A 23,799-nucleotide genomic window follows, 5' to 3' on the forward strand; every position below is an offset into this window, starting at 1 on the left:
TGGGTGTTGAGTTTGATAAGTTCTTTATAGATTTTGGACACTAACCCTTTATCTGATCTGTCATTTGCAAATATCTTCTCCCATTCTGTCGGTTTCCTTTTAGTTTTGCTGTTTCCTTCACTGTGCAGAAACTTTTAATTTTGATGAGGTCCCAATAGTTGATTTTTGTTTTTGTTTTCCTTGCCTCTGGAGACGTGTTGAGTAAGAAGTTGCTGAGACTGAGGTCAAAGAGGTTTTTATCTGCTTTCTTCTCTAGGATTTTGATGGCTTCTTGTTTTACGTTTAGGTCTTTTATCCATTTTGAGTTTATTTTTGTCTGTGTTGTAAGGAAGTGGTCCAGGTTCATTTTTCTGCATGTCACTGTCCAATTTTCCCAGCACCATTTGCTGAAGAGACTGTCTTTATTCCATTGAATATTCTTTCATGCTCTGTCAAAGATTAGTTGGCCATATGTTTGTGGGTCCATTTGTGGGTTCTCTATTCTGTTCCATTGATCTGAGTATCTGTTTTTGTACCAGTACCATACTGTCTTGATGATTATAGCTTTAATACATCTTGAAGCTTTTAATACATCTTTTAATACATCTTGTGATGCCTCCAGCTTTGGTTTTCTTTTTCAGGATTGCTTTGGCTATTCGGGGTCTTTTCTGGTTCCATACAAATTTTAGAATTGTTTCTTCTAGCTCTGTGAAGAATGCTGGTGTTATTTTGATAGGGATTGCATTGAATATGTAGATGGTTTTGGGTAGTAGCAACACTTTAATAATATTTGTCCTTCCAATCCAGGAGCATGAAATATTTTTCCATTTCTTTGTGTCTTCTAAAGTTTCTTTCATAAGCTTTCTGTAGTTTCCAGACATTATTTTTCTCTTAAGTATAAAAGGATTATATATAATATCTCATACGTATTTCAAGATATACATCAAGTACCTACCTAATGTAGGAAGTAGAACATTATCTACAACTTTGAGGTTGTCAATGTGCTTCTCCCCAGTAGCATCCCCTTGCCTCCCTTATCCTGAATTTTGCATTTCATTTTCTTGTGTCAAGAACAGGGTCCCTCAAAATTAAGTAATTTTAGAGTTTTGTGTGTGTGTGGTAAAATATACATAACATTAATTTATAAAAATGTACCACTTTGTAAGTGTATAATTTCAGTGGCATTAAGTATATTCACAGTGATGTGCAATCATCACCGCCATCCTTATCCAGAATTTTTTTTTAATCATCCCAAACTGAAAATCTGAACTCATTAAACACTTATTTTCCATTCTGCTCGTCCCTCAACCTCTGGTGGTAACCTCTTTTTTATTTTTTGTATCTGTGAGCTTGCCTATTCTAGGTACTTCATAGAAATGGAATCATGTAGTATTTGTTTTTTTGCATCTGGATTATTTCACTTAATATAATGTCCTCATGTTTCACTCATGTCATAGCATGTGTCAGAATTTCCTTTTTAAGGCTGAATAATATTTTGTTGTACATATTTATCACATTTTGTTTTTACCCATTGGCTATTGTGAATAATGCTTATAGGAACACCAGTGTACAAGTACTGACACCCAGCTTTTAATGCTTTAATGCACATTTTCTTTTAGCTAATATACCAAGGAGTGAACTTAACTGGATCATATGAAATTCTATGTTTAGCTTTTTGAGAATGTGCCATATTGTTTTTCACAGTGGCTATATCATTTTACATTCCTACCAGTAATGCACAAGGGTTCCAGTTACTCTGCATCCTTGGTAACACTAGTTTGTAGGTTGTTTTGTTTTTTTAAATAATAGTCATCCTAATGGGTTTGAAGTGGTATCTCATTTTAGATGTGTTTTAAAGGAAAAAGCTTAGGGACTTTAATGTGACTTAAATTACTAAAATGTTACATGTGTAAATATACAACAGAATACACAGTCATACACAACTGTAAAATCAAAGCAGACTTGATTTAAATGCAAATTAAAGCCAACTAAAATTAAATTAGTGTTTATCTAGTAGTCTGAATCAAATTGTTGCAGCAAGCCTTCCCTTGTAAATAACTTAGTCTGGGAGTACCTAGGTGGCTTAGTTGGTTGAGCATCTGACTTTGGCTCAGGTTATGATTTCATAGTTTGTGGGTTCGAGCCCCATGTCAGGCTTTGCACTGGCAGAGGTGGAGCCTGCTCAGATTCTGTCTCCCTCTCTGCCCTTCCCCCCATTCGGTCAGTCTCTCTCTCTCTCTCAAAAATAAACATAAAAAAATTTATATGTAACTCAGTTTTACGAGAATGTCTTTTTCAGTTACAAATTATAACTTTAACAATTTTATCTTTAAATAGTAAAGAAATTCAGAGTAAATAGTTGACTGGGGAAATATGCTGACATTAGGATATGCCAGTTTATCTGCAGCCAAAATTAATTTATTTACAGAATTAACAATACATGGAATTTCTAAATTGCCACTTAGGTTATTTGATTGCTAATGTCATTTAAAAAATAAACTGTCTCTGGGGCGCCTGGTGGCTCAGTTGGTTAAGCGTCTGACTTCGGCTCAGGTCATGATCTTAAGGTTTGTTAGTTTGAGCCCGGAGTCATTTGAGCCCCATGTCGGGCTCTGTGCTGACAGCTCTGAGCCTGGAACCTGCTTCGGCTTCTGTGTTTCCCTCTCTTTCTGCCCCTCCACCACTCACACTCTGTCTCTGTCTCTGTCTCTCTCTCAAAAATAAACTTTTAAAAACATAAAAAAAAAAAGTTACAGAGAGGGAGGGAGGCAAACCATAAGAGATTCTTAAATACTGAGAACAAACTGAGGGTTGATCGGGGGTGGGAGAGGGGAAAGTGGGTGATGGGCATTGAGGAGGGCCTGTTGGGATGAGCACTGGGTGTTGTATGCAAACCAATTTAACAATAAGTTATATTTTTTAAGAAAGACAATAAAAAAGATACAATGTCTGAAAAATGAAACTGTTGCATTCAACATACTTGTTAAGTTTTTAAATAAACTTTATGGCATGAAAAAAATAAAATAAAAACATAATAAAAATAAACTGCTTTTTGGTCAACTAGTTGAGTCAGAATATGCATATATAAATTTGTAATTGTCTAAGTACAGAAGTCTTTTACCTATTCCTAATATGTCTGTAGTCCCAAATTAAGGAAATGCTAACTTGATGACTTTTTTCAGCAGTCTTTTTCACTACAGTGTAAAAATGGCCAAATGTGAATTAAATTCAGGAATACATATGGGATAATAAATCCCTGTGAGTGGAGTAGCTGCCACAAAAATAATGCTCTTTATGTAATTATTTTCACAGTCTTGAAAGCTTACATGCAGTATGTTGAATTGTCGAAATAATTCTTAGTCAAAAAAGATGATGTTTCCATTTTATAGACATGGAAACTAAGACTCATGTCAATTACTTTAGCTATAGGAGTGCACAAGAAGAGATAAACCTGGCATGTGAGAATATAGGAAATCTACTCTCTGTGGTTTGTTATTTGGAAGTGTTGGGGAAACAAGGTGGATGAGAGTGGCTTTTGAATTTGGATTTAATGTAATATTTTTCAGATATATTGGTCATAAATCCTCCCTCTGGTAATTGATTCATTGGGGTTAGGGTAATGCCCCTAGAACCTTCTTGAATTAGTTGACAAGTGCCCCAGAAAATTCTTATAATTAGGCAAAGTTGGCTGATATTACACAATTTCGAGCAAGGAAGGGACTTGGCATGATAAAAATAGTGTTCGGGGGAACATCTATGTCTAAAGGATAGTTGAAGTAGGAAAAGTTAATAGTTATTTTGACATGAGATAGTTGTATGTTTTACTAATTTCCAGCAGTGGAATGAGAAGTGGAGAATGATGGAATTACATCTTGGGATTGAAAAGTTCACATTCGTATTGCCTGGGAAGACAAAAAAAGAGAAATTGGGCCATTAAAATGGATAAGCTAATTTGTGGAAGAAACTTTGTAGGGTTGGAGATATATTGAGTCTTGGGTCATAAATTGTGCAGTAGATATTTGTAAATATTAATTTGAATTCCAGAATTAGTAAAGCATTACCTTAAAATAGATCCTTTCAAACATGAACATAAAACTTCATTAAGGCAGGTGCACTTGTGCAAATTGGGCTTTCTGTTTTTGTTTTTTCTTAGAAAATAAGCTTTCTGCATTTCTGGGTCTCCCTGTAAAGTGGAAATATTTATTCCCTGCCCCCAAGTAGGTATGAGAAGAAGGGAGAGGTTAAGACTGAGCTGATAAGGAGAGGATTCTAGAAGAAAAGTGATACACAAGTATTTAAATTTAATATGAATGTGTATGTTAGAGTCTTCTCCCATGTTCATTAGTTCTCTATCCCCCAACCCCCCCCCCCCCAAAGATTTAAAAAAAAATTTTGCCTTGGTCTTGTTTCCTTAGGTGAATACCTTGTCATGCACATTAAAAAGAAAATGAATTGTATTCTTATATACTGGATTTAATTTTATTGATTTCTGGATGAAATGAGACAAGTTTTGGACATCAAGCTCAGTGAATTCCCTGATGATATTCTTGCTTTACAGTGTGTGCCTACAGCATTTGCTTTTCTGTGGGGGCAGATTCTTACCTGGATGACCCACTAAATTTCAGTGCTAATAACTCTGAGTTTTCAGTTCCGTTTTGTTGGTTTCCCCTTTGGCAACCTTTCATTGCCCCCATTTTAAAAACTTTGCAAACTTTCTTGTATCCACTACAGGGTATCATTTGTCTCTGACGTATAAAATTTCCTTCCTATAATGAGCAAGAATTTTTTAATCTTTATCCCTGTCCACATTCAACTTCCCTTCTTGTCCCTTTCTCAGCCCTTTTGCTTTCTTTGCAAAGTTTTATTCTAAGGCCCTACCTATAACAATTGGACTTTAGCCCTCTCAGTTAATTGCCTTCACATTCAAATAAACTTTTGAATTTCAATAAAAACTTTTGAATTTATGTGAATGGCTAAACGTGTTCTGAGTTTTGCTATTTACAATGGATACTGTAAGTGAATATTTAGTGAAAACAGTTTTTTTTTTTAATAGGACTAATAAATGTGTTTACTTTCTTTTTTGTGGTTCAGCTGTTCTAAGCTGTTTTGTAGCGTTAACATAAAGCTTTCTATATTTGCCAGGTTCTAGGTATGTTTGAATAGTTTGGTTTTTGTGGCCCCCTCACCCCACAAAGAGATGAGTGGAGAGAATCTCTTAGGCTCCAAATTTATATATTTGTGGCCCAGATTTGGGGATGAATTGGAGGATGCTTAATGATAGAACTATATAAAGTAGTCTAGTTTGAGAAAGCACTCTTAACTTTTTTGTGTAAGTAGATCTTTTTTTTTTTTTTTTTTTTTTTTTCCTGCTTTGGAACAGATAACCTTTTTGTAAATAAATGAAATGCAAATAAAGATGATCCAGATTGGGGAAAAGGGACTGATTGGGAGGAGTTATAACACCAGGGTTTGTTTTGTTTTGTTTTGTTTTTTACTATTCTTTTGATGACCTTTTTTGTCTCTGAAACTGGTACTTACTATTTCAGAATAGTTCTTAGAAGACTCCCTGGAGAAGCAAGTAACACAATGTCATTTTTAAATATCCCTCTACCCTCCCTCACCCCCATAATTATCATTATCTATTGACCTGTTTAGGAAAATTCAGCTAACTGGACTCTTCTCTGTAGGACAGACCCAATTCCTCTCTTAAGGGTACCAGACAGGAAGGCTATAAAGAAATTTGTAGGGAGTTTACTCTGTAGATTTGACCACTTAAAATCCAGATTTAATTTTCATATTATATTTCAAAACACCTTAAAAATCCTGTTAATCGTTTTTGTTGTTAATATTTAAGAGTTTTTGCATGAAAATCATTATTTTGCTTCTATTATTTATTTTCCCACCTTTCCCCAGGCCTTCAAACTCTAATTATTCTGGAATTTTCAAGGAAAAGAATACAAGTTACCTACATAGTTTAAAAAACAAAGTATTTCATAGATAGAAGTATAAAATACTTCTGTCATCCTAGAATTGTTATTAGACCATGTAGGCCTATAAGAGATAGATATGCCAGACTTAAATAATTATTTATATGATGCCTATCTTTCAAAATACAGAATATTTCTTTAAAAAAATTCTTTATCAGGCGATAACTGAAACTCATGCTGCATTCAAAAGCAATGTTTCAAACGCTTTCACCTTGAAGACAAGTTTTTATTTCTATATCCCAACACCCACAAATAGTATCACTTTAAAAGATGGAAGAGATGCCCAGATCTTTGCTGAGTCAGTGTGGTGCAAAAAATGATAAGAAGGGAGGACTCCAATATTGACCTAAAATATTTTAATCAAGGAATTCCAGGCACTTCTCCCCACCCATATTTTGATGTATAAACTTGTCATCTGTGGTCTTAATTTAGCGGTAAAACTTTGAATATTGCTAAAAATAAAATGCTACAGAAGCTTAAATGCTAATAAAACTTGAGGGCCAGGTATTTTGGGGGTATGGATGTTAGCCCATAAAATTAATTAATGACAACCAATCTCACTGTTTCGGGTGCACAATTTGTTTGGAAGGTTTGCTTCTGGGGCTAGTTAAGCAATAGGGATAGAATTGCTACTTTAGAAAATACTTAAATTTGAGAATAAAGGGAAAATGCCTCTAGAGGATGTTTAAAATAACTTCTTAAAAGCAAGCAAATGAAGATGTACAAATTGCTCTAAGGCCATTGTACTAAATACTAACATTGTGTTTCTCACCCAAGAAGAAATTGCATCAGCACATATTCCACGGAGCACTGTTATTTGGATGGTACTGAGATGAACAATTGTTTTAGTTGTGGCCCAGCTCCCCACTTCCACCCCTCAGCAGGCTGGAACTGTGCGTGTTATAGGAGGTCATATGACAGTGATCCTTGGTTTTGTTCATTTAGCCTGTCAGAGCAATTTTATGTAGGTGGAAAGAAATGAATGAAATGAATAGAGTGGGTTAGCTGCATCAGCTCTAGTTTATACTGAAGGTAATGAATGATAATGTTTCAAGCCCCCAGGAATATCCAGCTTGATAATGCTGGAGAGAAGGTGCTAAAAAGCAACAGTGGCTAATCTGTTCTAAATCTCATTTGGTTATTTAAAAATTTTATCATTGTCTTCATGATAACTTGATTGGCATGGTAATATTTAAATAATATATATTCCTCTTACTGTACCTGCAGTTATAACTTAGTAAAGAGACTAGTCCTTTTCAGTGAACCCTGGTTAATAACAGAAATCTCAATATGACTTTTCTGAGAAGAAAATAGTTAGAAACTTTACAAAATGTTTAAGATGTTTGTTTCTAGTATAGTAAATGGAACATGAGCTTTGAATTAAATCTTCATTTAATTATTGGTTCTGCTTTTCATGTGAACTTAAGGGATATATTAATTTTTTTTTCTGAGTCTGTTTATTGTGTAAAAGTCATACTACCTAGTATTTCACAGCGTTTTTCTGAGAATTAATGAGAACAGAATTAAACAACCAGCTAATAGGTAGGAAACACTTGGCAAGTATTTTTAAAACCCCAACTGTCCTTACTGGTCTGTGAGCTTGTTGGTTTTGATCTGTTTTATTATTGTCTTAAAATGTTGGGGTCTGTTGGGGTACCTGGGTGGCTCATTTGGTTAAGTGTACGACTCTTGATTTTGGCTCAGGTCATGATCGTGAGTTTGAGCATCTGGCTCTGCCCAGTCAGCGCAGAGCCTGCTTGGCATTTTCTCTCCCTCTCTCTCTGCCCCTCCCCCGCTCTCTCTCAAAAATAAATAAACATTTAAACAAATTTAGGGGTGCTAAAATAATTTACTTCTGAGATATTTTATGAAATGCTCCTAGATTAAGAAATAGATTTAGTCATAGGTACAAGTTGACAAATTATTGAAAGAAGCACCAAATTACTTGTTTTGATTTTTTTCCTCACTTAGTTGATAGTCTGTACTCATGCAATTACATATTTCTAATTTTAAGTAAGGTTCTCAGACCCCTTAAAATAAATCTTCAATAATTTTCAGGGAGGATAAAAATTACAGGTATTTAAAATAGCCTCTCTTGGGGCGCCTGGGTGGCGCAGTCGGTTAAGCGTCCGACTTCAGCCAGGTCACGATCTCACGGTCTGTGAGTTCGAGCCCCGCGTCGGGCTCTGGGCTGATGGCTCAGAGCCTGGAGCCTGTTTCCGATTCTGTGTCTCCCTCTCTCTCTGCGCTCGCCCATTCATGCTCTGTCTCTCTCTGTCCCAAAAATAAATAAACGTTGAAAAAAAAAATTAAAAAATAAAATAAAATAGCCTCTCTTGCAGCAGAGGTGACTTCTAGGCAAAATTAGATAAAAGTTAGTATTTCAGTAGAATTTTAAGACTGTCATTTATTGTGTTCTCAAGGAAAATTGGTTGTAGTTTTTAGGTGAAGAAAAAGTCCCTGAGTTCTTTTTCTCCCCTTCCTTTTTTGTATTTTGTTATAAATAAGTAGTTGGCAACTGTTTAACAATGGGCTTTTACAAATTATTTTTAAAAATCAAATGGCAGCAGCTGTGGTCTTTTTTAGACTTACTGAAATTCAGAGTCAATTTCAATTCTTATCTTTCTTTTAAGTCCTAGAAATTTCTTTTATTCCTGGGAAATGCTAACTGCGTGTTAAGGATATACACGCACTTCTTTCTTTTCTTGGAAAGCACTTTCATGGATTCATTCAACATATGGCTATTTAGCAAGTTATGCTAGGTTGTCAGATACCAAAGATAGAACACTGAAAAAGCATTTTGTCACTGCTTTTAGAATAAGTCTCAATGCAATATGACTTGTGATTAAGTGATACAAAAGAGGCATATACATAGTTTGTAAAAACATATAAATAAGGAAGGAGGATGATAACCTAGAGTAAGAGACAGGGGAGGTGTCCCTGAGGAAATGAATTGAATTGATCTTTGAAGGATGACTGGGCATTAACGAGGCTAAAAAGGTTGATAGAAGGGCATCCTAGATAGAGGACATGGCACGTATGAAGGACCTGTATGGGAAGGAGCATAACATGTTTGAGAATGCAAAAGATTAGAGTGATAAGAAATGAGGCTTGAAGAAAGGGCAAGGACCATATTATGTGGGACTTCGTAGGTCACAGTGGTTTTTCACCTTTGTCCTAAAGGCTGTAGAAAGTTATTAAACAGTTTAAACAGGATTATGACAGTATTTCATTGAATCTAAAACTGCAGTTGTGTGATGCATTCTAATTTCAGATATGTGAAAAATGGTATTTCTAAAGATTATGTAGGCATACCTTAGAATTGATTTAATTGGCACTAAAAAATTCTGGCTGTATATGGCAAAAATGGAATAACAGATTGTATAAGGGTAAGATTAGGTTTGGGAAACAACTTAGTAGGTTATTGCAGGAATTCAGAAGAGATCATGATGGCTTGAAATAGGATAGTGGTGGTAGAGAAAACATAAGTAAATTACTTTGAGTAGGTTTCAGCAGAAAATTTACCCAAGCCTTGTGTACTTTAAAACATTATTGAAAACTTGGAAATACAGATGTGATAAACAGTCTTGAGATTTTAAATATAATTAAAATTTAAGGAAAATAGACTGATTTGTGCTAGTGTCTTTCACATATAGTAACAATTTCTATCCAGAGTTACGTATCAGTTGAGAGAAAACATCTCACAGTTGAAGGTTCAGTATGTCTTTTAAACTGTGTAAGAATTTTGTGAAAGCCCTCTACAGAAAATTAGTCAGACTTAAGTTTAACTTCCTAATTGTACAACAGTGACTATATTTACATAATTTATATTTAAGCTATTACTTTTTTTTTAATGTTTATTTTTGAGAGAGAGAGAGTGTGAGTGGGGGAGGACCAGAGAGAGAGGGAGACACAGAATCCAAAGCAGGCTCCAGGCTCTGAGCTGCCAGCACAGAGCCAGACACAGGGCTCAAACTCAGGAACTGTGAGATCATGACCTGAGCCGAAGTCAGACGCTTAACCAACTGAGCCACCCAGGTACCCCAAGCTATTACTCTTAAGTAGTACACTCCCTTATCCTGTATAATGTATGTTCCAAATTTCAGCTAAAATGGTCTAGTGTAAGTAGTTTCCAGCAGTTATAAACTATGGGTGAATAAACAAATTTAAATAAGATATAAGTTTAGATCTCATAGTTCAAGTTTGAATCTCCTCACCTCCAATCTATATCCTACGTTTCCAATGTTTACTTTTTATAGATTCTTGTGGTCTTAAGCATTTCAAGTGTTACATGACCAGAACTGTGGGGACTTTCATGCCTGTGATCTCACTTTTAATTCTTAGAGTATCCTGCTGATATGGGTTCTTCTTACATGCCTAACTCTAGCTTGTGCACACTTGTGCACACAGAATTGGGTCTTTTGTGATATGCTCTCAGTATACCCGGTTTTTTCCTCTTTATCATACTGAATAAAAGTAATGCCTGTGCCTCTTACAGTGTAAAGTCTAGAGAGCAGGAACCTTGTCTCTGATGCTCATCATATCCTGTTGTCTGATGACAGGGTACTCAAATATTTGTTAAAATCAAGCAAACGTTTATGAAGATACACTATAATTGCTAAAAACTAAAATGGAGGTTGCATGCTACAGAAAATAAGAATATTTATCAAGACAGTCAAGAAGGTAGACTATATATTGGGGTGTCTAGGTGTCTAGGTGGCTTAAGCATCCAACTCTTGATTTTGGCTCAGGTCATAATCTCATGGTTTGTAAGTTTGAGCCCTACATTGGATTCTGTGCTGACAGCGTGGAGCCTGCTTGGGATTCTATCTCTTCCTCTCTCTCTGCTCCTCTCCTGCTTACGCATGCACTCTCTTTCACAATAAATAAACATTTAAAAAGAAAGTATACTATATGTTAAAATAAATAATGTCAGTTTTAGGTAGAAATCATAATTCATTTGGCTCATGTGTACTGTCTTTTTTTTTTTTAATGTTTTATTTATTTTTTTAAAAAAAAATTTTTTTTTTCAACGTTTATTTATTTTTGGGACAGAGAGAGACAGAGCATGAACGGGGGAGGGGCAGAGAGAGAGGGAGACACAGAATCGGAAACAGGCTCCAGGCTCTGAGCCATCAGCCCAGAGCCTGACGCGGGGCTCGAACCCACGGACCGCGAGATCGTGACCTGGCTGAAGTCGGACGCTTAACCGACTGTGCCACCCAGGCGCCCCTTAATGTTTTATTTTTGAGAGAGAGAGAGAGAGAGAGAGAGAGAGAGAGGGAGGGAGGGAGGCACAGAATCCAAAGCAGGCTCCAGGTTCTGAGCTGTCAACACAGAGCCCAACACGGGGCTCGAACCCACAAACTGTGAGAGATCATGACCTGAGCCAAAGTTGGGTGTTTAACTGACTGAGCCACCCAGACACCCTGTCATGTGATTACTGTCTTGTAATTGTATTCAGACTGAATCAACTTCATAGTTTCTTTAAAATAAGTTTTCTACGTGTAAGCAATCAAGGGTTTTTTTTTCTTTCTGTATAAATTTTCCTTAAATGAGGAATATTTAGGAATGAATATATGGTAAGGAAGATTTTTAAAAAACATTGGGAAGTTCTGTTATAGATCAATAAATAGAAAATAAAACCAGCTGAAAACTCTTCCCACTGTAAAACATTAGATATTTTGAAAATTTTGATCAAAAGCACAATAAAAACCTGTCCTTTTAAGTGCATAACTAAGCTTGTAGGAATGTAAGGATGATCTCCCAAGATCTAAAAACTAAGAAAAAACAAAAAAGCAGAGTGGGAGAAGTGTGAACTGACACTAGGACTTTTCTGAGACAGTTGCCAGTCTCATTAATAACTAAGGTATGGTTTTACCATCTATCTAATGATAGATGAAGTCTCAAGCCCAAGCAGGTAGTGGAACTGAGATGCAATAAAGTTGTTCCTTGAAGAGCTACACCTTTAATGAAAATATGGACTAGAGAAAAATTAAGTTTCTGAGACATGGAAAACAGAAGGTTCTCCAGGTCAGGTGAAAAAAAGTTTACCCGAAAATTTATAAACAAGGACATGTATTGACACACATAATAAGATTTGAGTTTGAACTGATTGCATGGAGTTAATGGCCAAGACTAGTAATAGTCCTAGGACATTAGGCCTAAACAAACTCTGAACTGATCCACCAATTTACCGGGATACATCCACAACTGAGCATATTCCAAAATACAAATCACAGTTTAAAGTAACCATTTTATGGGCGCCTGGGTGGCTCAGTCAGTTAAGCATCTGACTTCGGCTCAGGTCATGATCTCGTAGTTTGTGAGTTTGCACCCCGCGTCGGGCTCTGTGCTGACAACTCAGAGCCTGGAGCCTGCTTCAGATTCCGTGTCTCCTCCTCTCTCTGCCCCTCCCATGCTCATGCTCTGTCTCTCTCTGTCTCTCAATAATAAATAAACGTTAAAAAAAAAAAAAGTTAAAGTAACCATTTTATTCAATATTGTAAGTCACATGAAGAAACAAACCACCACAAGTGAACCAAAAACAATAGGCAAAATCAGAGCCCCAGTAACTCAGATAAAAGTGTAATTGAACTGAGCCTTTAAATTATTTTAAAGAATTAAAGGACTAAAAACGGAAATGACAAAAAAACATCAAGTTAGTGTTGGAGTGGGTAGTGAATGACTGATTTAATAAAGACACAAAAAGAGATTCAATAAATCAAAATGCATTACAGTTAAAAACTAAATGACAAGTGCTACTACTTTCCTCAGTCATCTGGTTTTATATACTTTGACTTTGTCCTTTCACTCACTGTCTGTTCTCTAGAAAAGGAACATTTTAGGGGCGCCTGGGTGGCGCAGTCGGTTAAGCGTCCGACTTCAGCCAGGTCACGATCTCGCGGTCCGTGAGTTCGAGCCCCGCATCAGGCTCTGGGCTGATGGCTCAGAGCCTGGAGCCTGTTTCCGATTCTGTGTCTCCCTCTCTCTCTGCCCCTCCCCCGTTCATGCTCTGTCTCTCTCTGTCCCAAAAATAAAAAAAAAAAAAAAAAAAAAAAGTTGAAAAAAAAAGAAAAGGAACATTTTAGGAGGATAACCCAGGATCTCTGCTGCCATGGACCTGAATCTCAGTGGACAGGGTATGACTTGTGGATGATTGCAGCCTTTGGTTGAGAGTGGGAATAGAAGTGATTAAGGACTGTGAAAGGGTGATTTTATGGAACTTTGAGAGAGGTCAAGCTTGCAGTGATAATTTAGAGATGGAACAGAAGGAAGGTCTGCAGAAGGTGCTGGGAAAACTTACAGGTTCATGAAGCAGGGAATGAGAATGAAGGTTGTAGAGGTTCATTGCAAATTCAGCTGCCAGTTATCATGTCTCATTCAAAACTCCATGTGTTAGGGTTACCACTGAGTGGGAAGGGACAAATCCTACCCCCAGGCATTGGGCCTGGTGAAGTGGCAGCAGAATTCCTTTTCCACTGAAACTATTGGTTAAGTGCCTAGCCTTCTTGTTCTTTTTTCTCTCCTAGCTTTGTTTATGATGCTAATGAGGAGAGTAGGGACTGGAGTGGTGGCTTGAGTACTTCAGGTGACACATTGACAACTTTGTTTTATTTTCTTTATGGATGTTCAAATATGTGCCTCTCTTACCTATATACCTAGCCCTCTAAGACTTGTATGGTTAGTTGGAAGTGTTCATATTTTTTGTGTTCATTCATCACTTATTTCTGGATCAGGGACTGAGACCTTGCCACATGTCTTTTGTATCCCTTGCTCCTTTGGACTTTAAAGTTTGATTAATCTAAACAAATTTTTAGGAGGTAATAACCAGTTTAGATCTAGTAGTAGCTTAGGAGTGACTTAGTGAGCAAGATCTCAGAACATTGTCCAGAAGATAAAGAAATGGAAAATGAGAGAGAAGTTAAAAGATAGGAAGAATGGAGTAGGTTACACACAAAAACACACAGCACATACAAACACATACGTAAATCTTAGAAGAGAAAGGAATAGAAGAAGGCAATATTCAAAGAGATAATAGTTGATAATTTTCCTGACTTGAAGACAAATACTTGAAACTTGTGGCTTAAAAGCACACTCAGCGCCATTATATATACATAAAACTAGATGCCTGGTAGTGGAAGTACAGAACACAATTAAAAAAAAAAAGTCTTGGGGCACCTGGGTGGCTCAGTTGGTTAAGCATCTGAATTCAGCTCAGGTCATGATCTCACAGTTTGTGGGTTCAAGCCCCACAACAGGTTCTGTGCTGATAGCTCAGAGCCTGGAGCTGCTTCGGATTCTGTGTCTCCCTCTCCCTCTACCCCTCCCTGCTTACACTCTGTCTCTCTCTCTCTCTCAAAAATAAATAAATATTAAAAAAAATTTTTTTAAGGCTTTAGAGCAACTAGAGAGGAAAATACAGATAAATTTACAAAGGAGGACATTTATACTGACAGCTGTAGTAGACAACAGAACACCGCAAAACAGTATCTTGAAAATGCTGAAAGAAAAATAAGCCAACCTAGAATTCTACACCCATCTAAATTATCATTCAAGAGTCGTGATGGAATAAACATTTCAAACAAATTAAGATTACACCACTATTGGAATGTTTACTGAAAGAATTGTGAAAAATGTATTTCCCAAAAGAAGAAAAATAAGCCCAGATAAGGGAATAAGGAGCAAAATGGAAAGGTGAATAAAAAGATATGTGGGTATATATAAGTAAACATCTACTGTTTAAATAGTAATTATAATGTTGTCTTAAAGAGTAGTAGGATAGTAGGGAACTAAAGTATTAGGCAAAAATAATATATAAGATAATTGATATCAGAGGAGTGATGAGAATAGTACTTTTTATGGTATATAAATGTACAATAAAAATTTTTTTAATTAATATATACTACTTGGGAAAAAGTTGTTGGGAGAGCAGATTATCTGTACAATCTCCATGTCGTTACAAGTTCTATGCCTTTAATTAAAATTCTTGATAATATCCTGATATTTTAGGTGGTTTATGCTGTAATTTCTATATTATAAAAATAAAAGTCTTATTAGAAAAAAATAGGTAAGATAATTTAGAAAATAAAATTGAGGAAGGTGTTATAGGAAGTGGTTCTACCAAGAATGAATTATTATTTTTTTTTTTTATTTTTATTTTTTTTTAAAAAATGAATTATTTTAAAACTATAACAAGAAAACGTGATATTAGTGCAGAATAGACAGACCATTGTAATAGAATATAGAATCCAGAAATAGAATTACACTTATATGGAAAGGATGGATTGTTCATCCAATAGTATTGAGTTATTGGTTAATATAGAAAAAAACAGCCAGTCCTTCTTTTATCCAACCAAATAAATTACTCAACAAATAAATTCCCAAGTGTGGCAAACAAAACAAATTTATATTTTAAAAAGGAAAAACGTATGGCCTCAGTGTCTAGAAGAATTACTTGAAGACATAAAGCCCACCTACCACAAAGTAAAAGATAAATTGAACTATAGTCAAATAAAAACATTGAAATCAAAAGACTTCATAAGCAAGGTGGAGATACGAAACACAAATTGAGAAAACATATCTGTAACATAAAATTAATAAAGAATTAGTATCCAAATTTATATTGAGAACTTATACAAAGAAGGAAAGCAACAAATGATATGATTGGACATCTCACAGAAGAAGAATATGAAGTAGCCTGCAAAGAAACAAAAAGTTTTTCTCACTTATTTTTGACTCTCATAATGTAAACTCTAAACAATAGGATATGAGTTTATACCCATCAAATTGATTAATGTCTGATAATACCAATTGCTGGTGACCTTGTGCAGCAGAAACCTTCATACAATGCTATTAAGAGAGTATATTTGGTACAGTCCCCTTGAAAAACAATTTGTTGATACCTATGAAAATTGAAGGTGCCTATTTCTTATGATTAATTCTAGACATATATCCTAATAGTATTTTTTTTTGTGCCTCAGATCTCTTTTGAAAGCTAGAATAATGTTTTAAGTCTGTATAATAAAATACATAGGATTAAAATGGAAACTGATTATACTGAAATAGTTACAAAAATTTTTAAATATGTGATGTAGTATGCATTATTAGTGCATACTAATAAGAGCAACTGAAAGATCTAATAGCTGTCAATTTCAAAGTAATTTGATTGATGTAAATGGTATTTTGAGATAATCTATAACCACTGTTACATGATATCAAAATATCTAGGGCTATTGGTGACAAAAATCACAAGGATTGCTGAGTGCTTTCAGGTATATATATTCATAATTGATGTATGGGCTTATTTCTGGACTGTCAACACTATTCCTTTGGTCTATACATCTGTCCTTATGCCAGTACCACACTTTTTTGATTGCTGTAGCTTTGTAATAAGTTAAGAACCTGTGTCCTAGACACACACTTTAATGTATGTCCAGGGAGATTAATACTGTAACACCACTGCAGTATTGAGTAGCAAAAAATGGGGAAGAGTCTAAAGATTAATCAATAGGAGATTATATAAATTGTGATATATTTAGATAGTGAGTAACTGTAACAGTGATAATGAACAAAGCCAAGTTACAATAATATGGTAGATATCTTGTAGTCTCCTTGTGTATCATCACGGGTGATCTCAATACTGAATGAAAACAAGCTTTCAAAGAAAACATACTCTGTAACATCATTTTATGAAATTTTAACATTTTAACACAAAGTGTAAATACCCATTTGGGAATGGTATGTCCAAATTCAGGCTAGTGGTTATTAAAGGGTAAGGAATAGTGACGGGGAAGGACAATCTAGTTACATAGGAGACTTTAATTATATCTAGAATGTTTATTTATGTGATGGACACATTATTGTATGCCTGGAATATTTTGTTAAAATATGTATTGCATGTTTTGATAGAATATTAATATGGCAGAGATAGTTTCAGTTTTAATATATGGAATAATTCAGAGTTTGTTTATTTGGGATTTTGTCAAGGGAAGATCAACAAATTGTTTTTCCCTAGTTCATCTCAGAGAAGTGAATTAACTTACATAGTGCCAGGTACTTTAAACGTGATAAAGCATACCTAGTAGATTAATATATTCATAAAGAAAATTCTGATCAAAGCAAAGACAGAACTAGAATTTATATTTAGATCTTTTTACCTCCAAAATCTCATACCATATTGTTAAGTTGCATATCTAGCAATAAATGACTTATTTTAGAAGTGGTAAGTTAACTGCACCTACAAAATGAGACCATCTCTGAGGCATACATTAACAATAAAGATGCTGAAGTAATCTCAAGCATGACATTATAATCTAGTTTTCTTAAAGATACTTTAGCCTGTTGTCATACTGCTGAAAGGCTAAAGAAATTATTGGTCTTTAGCAACTGTAGTGTTCCTGTTTGAAACAGTATTGATCATCATAATTTAGTACACATTTAGCATTTAAAATTATTTTTGTGTGTTTTTCCATTTGAACTATTTTATTTTTATCCAAGTATAATTAACATAGTGCTATATTAGTTTCAGGTGTGCTGTATGATTCAACAATTATACCTTTCTCAGTACTCATCATGATAGTGTACTCCTAACAGCATTTGAATTTAACTGTGTGACTTCGTGTTTTGTTATTTTAAACCACGTTCTGTTCTGGTTCTTGATTTTAGGATCGAAAATTAACAAAGTCTGAGAGGCAGAGATTTAAAGAAGAGGCAGAAATGTTAAAGGGCCTTCAGCATCCCAATATTGTTCGATTCTATGATTCCTGGGAGTCCACAGTAAAAGGGAAGAAGTGCATTGTTTTGGTGACTGAACTAATGACATCTGGAACACTTAAAACGTAAGTCTATCAATATTATCAAAATTGACCAAGAAGTACGAAAGAACTTGAATTTTCCTATTTTATCAGTCCTGCTTTTTGTCACCCAGTGTACCATGGAGGGAACAATCCTTCCAACTGTTATTAGCACATTTTCTTGCCCACAAAGTCCTCTGGTGTATAAAATGATTTGATAATTATTCAGTAGTAATATTAAAATGAGAAGTTATTACAGAATAAACCTAGTTATTTTAAACCCTGTTGATTTGGGGTTCTAAAGTTGAATGGCTAAGGGATTGCGAAATCAAATGGCAAGGTAGCCCTCTAGTGGTTAAAATGAGGTTGAAGCTTATTGAGAGGACTTCTCCATTTATTTTTATCACCTTGTACAGTTTTTGCTGCATATCTGCAACTATTATGTCAAATGCAAATTGTGCTGTAGCAGTTATCACTAGTTTCATTTGTTATAGTATTAGAAATTAATGCCCAAACAGCTAGACTCATCATTTCTTTCAGGAAAACAGGTCAAATGCAGAAATTTCTTGTTCCCTATTACAGAGTTTTAAAGAGTTGGAGTTTAGCCTTTGGGAATCACAGGTGTTTTCCTCACTCAGAGAGGAAAGTACAAACGACCCTTGAACAGCATGGAAATTAGGGGTACTCACCCTCCATGTAGTTGAAAATCTGAGTATAACTTTTGAATCCTCCAAACAATTACTTAATGGCCTACTGTTCCAGCTTACTGGAAGCCTTACTGATAACATAAACAGTTGATTAACACATATTCGTATATGATATGTATTATTTACTATATTCTTTTTTTTTATGTTTATTTTTGAGAGAGAGCACAAGCAGGGGAGGGGCAGAGAGAGAAGGGGACAGAGGATCCAAAGTGGGCTCCATGCTGACAGCCCAGTGTGGGGCTCGAACTCATGAACTGTGAAATTGTGACCTGAACCGAAGTCAGACGCTTAACCAACTGAGCCACCCAAGCACCCCTTCTTTACTGTATTCTTATAATAAAATAAGCTAGAGAAAATAAAATTATGAGAAAATACATTTACAGTGCTATACTGTAAAAATCTGCATATAAGTAGACCTGCAATGTTCAAACCTATATTATTCAAGGGTAAACTGTAGTATAAATTATATGGTTTAAATTTTTTTATTGTGAAGGAATTGGATTTTTTTTAAGTGTCTTTTTTTGTTTGTTTGTTTAAGTTTATTTATCTTGAGAGAGAGGGAGAGAGGGAGAGCAAGCCAGGGAGGGGCAGAGAGAGAGAATCCCAAGCAAGCTCCATGCTGTCAGCATGCTGTCAGTGCACAGAGCCCGAAGTGGGGCTCAAACTCATAAACCATGAGATCATGACTTGAGCTGAAACTAAGAGTTGGACGCTTAACTGACTGAGCCACCCAGGTGCCCCAGATACAGATTTTTTTTAATTGTCTCTTTAGTATGTATTAATTTCTGACTACTTTTCTTTACTTAATACTACTGAGCTGATTCATCACAGGTCTTTGAAACATAGTTTTATATTTCCTGAATGTAGTCACTTGCATGTGTTCTTGGATGCTTAAGATTAACACACTGAAAAGCCAACAAATTATTTCCCCCTAGCAAATTCTAGTTTCCACACCCAGCTTCTCAAGTATTTATGGCAACATCTTTACCCTAGTCATCCAAGCTTCTTGTTATCCAGATGTCTTTTTCTTTCACTAGACTGTGCTCCCTAGCACTATGCTTTAAACTTGGTAAGTATTTGAATGAATTGAGGGAAATTGTGTGGTAGTAGTAGTTTGTGTGTATATCTTCATCTTGAGATTCTTTTCACCACTTTGGACATATTAATGGACTGTCAGTAGTCTGTCAGGCATACCCTACAGGAGTACTCTATAACAGTTTATTTGTTTTAAAAAGTTTATTGAAAGGCTTTGGGTAACATAGACTAAGCTTCTTTGGAATTCCACCCCCCCCCCCACCATCAACAAACTAAAATGTGGAATATAATAAAAGCTTTTTCAGTACATACCCAAGTTTTTAAAGAAAGAAAGAGTGACCTCCAGATGAAAGGACAAGTGAAGGTAACTAAAGACCTAAACAGTAACCAATGTTTTGGCAGTCTGTTGGGTTTTCACATCATATATAGGGCTTGAGGTTTGGATACCAAGAGTTTTATTGTCCATGCCAGGACAAAAGGCCTTAGAACTCAGTAGAGAGGGGAACTTGAACTTAGCTTGTGTCAAAAACCTGAATTATTAATTAAAAGGGAGAACTCTTCACCCCAGCCAGTGAAAGCTACAAGGAATTTTGCCCTCTGCCCAGCACTTAGGATAAGAGGGGGAGTCCCTATGAAAAAAACCAGAAATCTCAGTTTAGGTCATGTGTAGATGGCTCTATAATATAAATGTAGACTACCAGCTTGGTGCAGGGATCACAAATCAAGGAATGAAGATTCTAATTGGTCCAGAATCCAATGAAAACTCCGAAGGACATTTTCAGCATTTCATTGGTCATTATGTACGTGGATAAAACAGCCCCCAGTGAAGGTGACCTCACAAATTACAAATCACACACAGTAATATGATGATCAGATACAACTGGAAAATAACATTGGAATTAAAGATGCTATTGACAACTCTGAAAGTGAATACAAAATAAGCTTATAAGTACAAAAAGATGGGGACTTGTCAGGAAGATGGCGGCGTAGGAGGACGCTGGGCTCACCGCGCGTCCTGCTGATCACATAGATTCCACCTACACCTGCCTAAATAACCCAGAAAACCGCCAGAGGATTAGCAGAAGGGAGTCGCCGGAGCCAAGCACAGACGAGAGGCCCACGGAAGAGGGTAGGAAGGGCGGCGAGGCGGTGCGCGCTCCACGGACTGGCGGGAGGGAGCCGGGGCGGAGGGGCGGCTCGCCGGCCAAGCAGAGCCCCCGAGTCTGGCTTGCAAAAAGCGGAGGGGCCTGACGGACTGTGTTCCGACAGCAAGCGCGACTTAGCGTCTGGGAGGTCATAAGTTAACAGCTCTGCTCAGAAAGCGGGAAGGCTGGAGGACAAAGGGAAGGAGAGCTGCTGAGCCCCCGGACAACAGAGCTCAGTTTGGGGGGGAACAAAGGCGCTCGCCAGCGCCATCTCCCCCGCCCATCCCCCAGCCAAAATCCCAAAGAGAACCAGTTCCTGCCAGGGAACTTGCTTGCTCCGCGCAAACACCCAACTCTGCGCTTCTGCGAAGCCAAACCTCCGGCAGCGGATCTGACTCCCTCCCGCTGCCACAGGGCCCCTCCTGAAGTGGATCACCTAAGGAGAAGCGAGCTAAGCCTGCCCCTCCTGCCCCCGTGCACCTTGCCTACCCACCCCAGCTAAGACGCCAGATCCCCAGCATCACAAGCCTGGCAGTGTGCAAGTAGCCCAGACAGGCCACCCCACCCCACAGTGAATCCCGCCCCTAGGAGAGGGGAAGAGAAGAAACACACCAGTCTGACTGTGGACACAGCGGTGGGCTGGGGGCAGACATCAGGTCTGACTGCGGCTCCGCCTACTAACTCCAGTTATACACCACAGCACAGGGGAAGTGCCCTGCAGGTCCTCACCACGCCAGGGACTATCCAAAATGACCAACCGGAAGAATTCCCCTCAGAAGAATCTCCAGGAAATAACAACAGCTAATGAGCTGATCAAAAAGGATTTAAATAATATAACAGAAAGTGAATTTAGAATAATAGTCATAAAATTAATCGCTGGGCTTGAAAACAGTATAGCTGACAGCAGAGAATCTCTTGCTACAGAGATCAAGGGACTAAGGAACAGTCACGAGGAGCTGAAAAACGCTTTAAACGAAATGCATAACAAAATGGAAACCGCCACGGCTCAGATTGAAGAGGCAGAGGAGAGAATAGGTGAACTAGAAGATAAAATTATGGAAAAAGAGGAAGCTGAGAAAAAGAGAGATAAAAAAATCCAGGAGTACGAGGGGAAAATTAGAGAACTAAGTGATACACTAAAAAGAAATAATCTACGCATAATTGGTATCCCAGAGGAGGAAGAGAGAGGGAAAGGTGCTGAAGGGGTACTTGAAGAAATAATAGCTGAGAACTTCCCTGAAGTGGGGAAGGAAAAAGGCATTGAAATCCAAGAGGCGCAGAGAACTCCCTTCAGACGTAACTTGAATCGATCTTCTGCACGACATATCATAGTGAAACTGGCAAAATACAAGGATAAAGAGAAAATTCTGAAAGCAGCAAGGGGTAAACGTGCCCTCACATATAAAGGGAGACCTATAAGACTCGTGACTGATCTCTCTTTTGAAACTTGGCAGGCCAGAAAGAATTGGCACGAGATTTTCAGTGTGCTAGACAGAAAAAATATGCAGCCGAGAATCCTTTATCCAGCAAGTCTGTCATTTAGAATAGAAGGAGAGATAAAGGTCTTCCCAAACAAACAGAAACTGAAGGAATTTGTCACCACTAAACCAGCCCTACAAGAGATCCTAAGGGGGACCCTGTGAGACAAAGTACCAGAGACATCACTACAAGCATAAAACATACAGACATCACAATGACTCTAAACCCACATCTTTCTATAATAACACTGAATGTAAATGGATTAAATGCGCCAACCAAAAGACATAGGGTATCAGAATGGATAAAAAAACAAGACCCATCTATTTGCTGTCTACAAGAGACTCATTTTAGACCTGAGGACACCTTTAGATTGAGAGTGAGGGGATGGAGAACTATTCATCATGCTACTGGAAGCCAAAAGAAAGCTGGAGTAGCCATACTTATATCAGACAAACTAGACTTTAAATTAAAGGCTGTAACAAGAGATGAAGAAGGACATTATATAATAGTGACAGGGTCTATCCATCAGGAAGAGCTAACAATTATAAATGTCTATGCGCCGAATACCGGAGCGCCCAAATATATAAAACAATTACTCATAAACATAAGCAACCTTATTGATAAGAATGTGGTAATTGCAGGGGACTTTAACACCCCACTTACAGAAATGGATAGATCATCTAGACACACGGTCAATAAAGAAACAAGGGCCCTGAATGAGACATTGGATCAGATGGACTTGACAGATATATTTAGAACTCTGCATCCCAAAGCAACAGAATATACTTTCTTCTCGAGTGCACATGGAACATTCTCCAAGATAGATCATATACTCGGTCACAAAACAGCCCTTCATAAGTTTACAAGAATTGAAATCATACCATGCATACTTTCAGACCACAATGCTATGAAGCTTGAAATCAACCACAGAAAAAAGTCTGGAAAACCTCCAAAAGCATGGAGGTTAAAGAACACCCTACTAACGAATGAGTGGGTCAACCAGGCAATTCGAGAAGAAATTAAAAAATATATGGAAACAAACGAAAATGAAAATACAACAATCCAAATGCTCTGGGACGCAGCGAAGGCAGTCCTGAGAGGAAAATACATTGCAATCCAGGCCTATCTCAAGAAACAAGAAAAATCCCAAATACAAAATCTAACAGCACACCTAAAGGAAATAGAAGCAGAACAGCAAAGGCAGCCTAAACCCAGCAGAAGAAGAGAAATAATAAAGATCAGAGCAGAAATAAACAATATAGAATCTAAAAAAACTGTAGAGCAGATAAACGAAACCAAGAGTTGGTTTTTTGAAAAAATAAACAAAATTGACAAACCTCTAGCCAGGCTTCTCAAAAAGAAAAGGGAGATGACCCAAATAGATAAAATCATGAATGAAAATGGAATTATTACAACCAATCCCTCAGAGATACAAACAATTATCAGGGAATACTATGAAAAATTATATGCCAACAAATTGGACAACCTGGAAGAAATGGACAAATTCCTGAACACCCACACTCTTCCAAAACTCAATCAGGAGGAAATAGAAAGCTTGAACAGACCCATCACCAGCGAAGAAATTGAATCGGTTATCAAAAATCTCCCAACAAATAAGAGTCCAGGACCAGATGGCTTCCCAGGGGAGTTCTACCAGACGTTTAAAGCAGAG

The 23,799-nt window shown here is 36.9% G+C and overlaps 1 protein-coding gene across 29 annotated transcripts in view; it reads left to right on the plus strand.

Moving 5' to 3' along the window:
• WNK1 (WNK lysine deficient protein kinase 1) overlaps window positions 1-23,799 on the plus strand; it is a 169,919-nt gene that overhangs the window by 55,296 nt on the left and 90,824 nt on the right. For all 29 annotated transcript variants that reach the window (XM_086714374.1, XM_086714378.1, XM_086714377.1 and 26 more), the window contains exon 2: window positions 17,634-17,806. In XM_086714374.1, the coding sequence (XP_086570500.1) occupies window positions 17,634-17,806 (173 nt within the window). The remainder of the gene's footprint in view (window positions 1-17,633; window positions 17,807-23,799) is intronic.

Source organism: Puma concolor, chromosome B4 (genome assembly GCF_028749965.1).
Source record: "Puma concolor isolate L17-30 chromosome B4, mPumCon1.1.hap2, whole genome shotgun sequence".
NCBI lineage: Eukaryota > Metazoa > Chordata > Mammalia > Carnivora > Felidae > Puma > Puma concolor.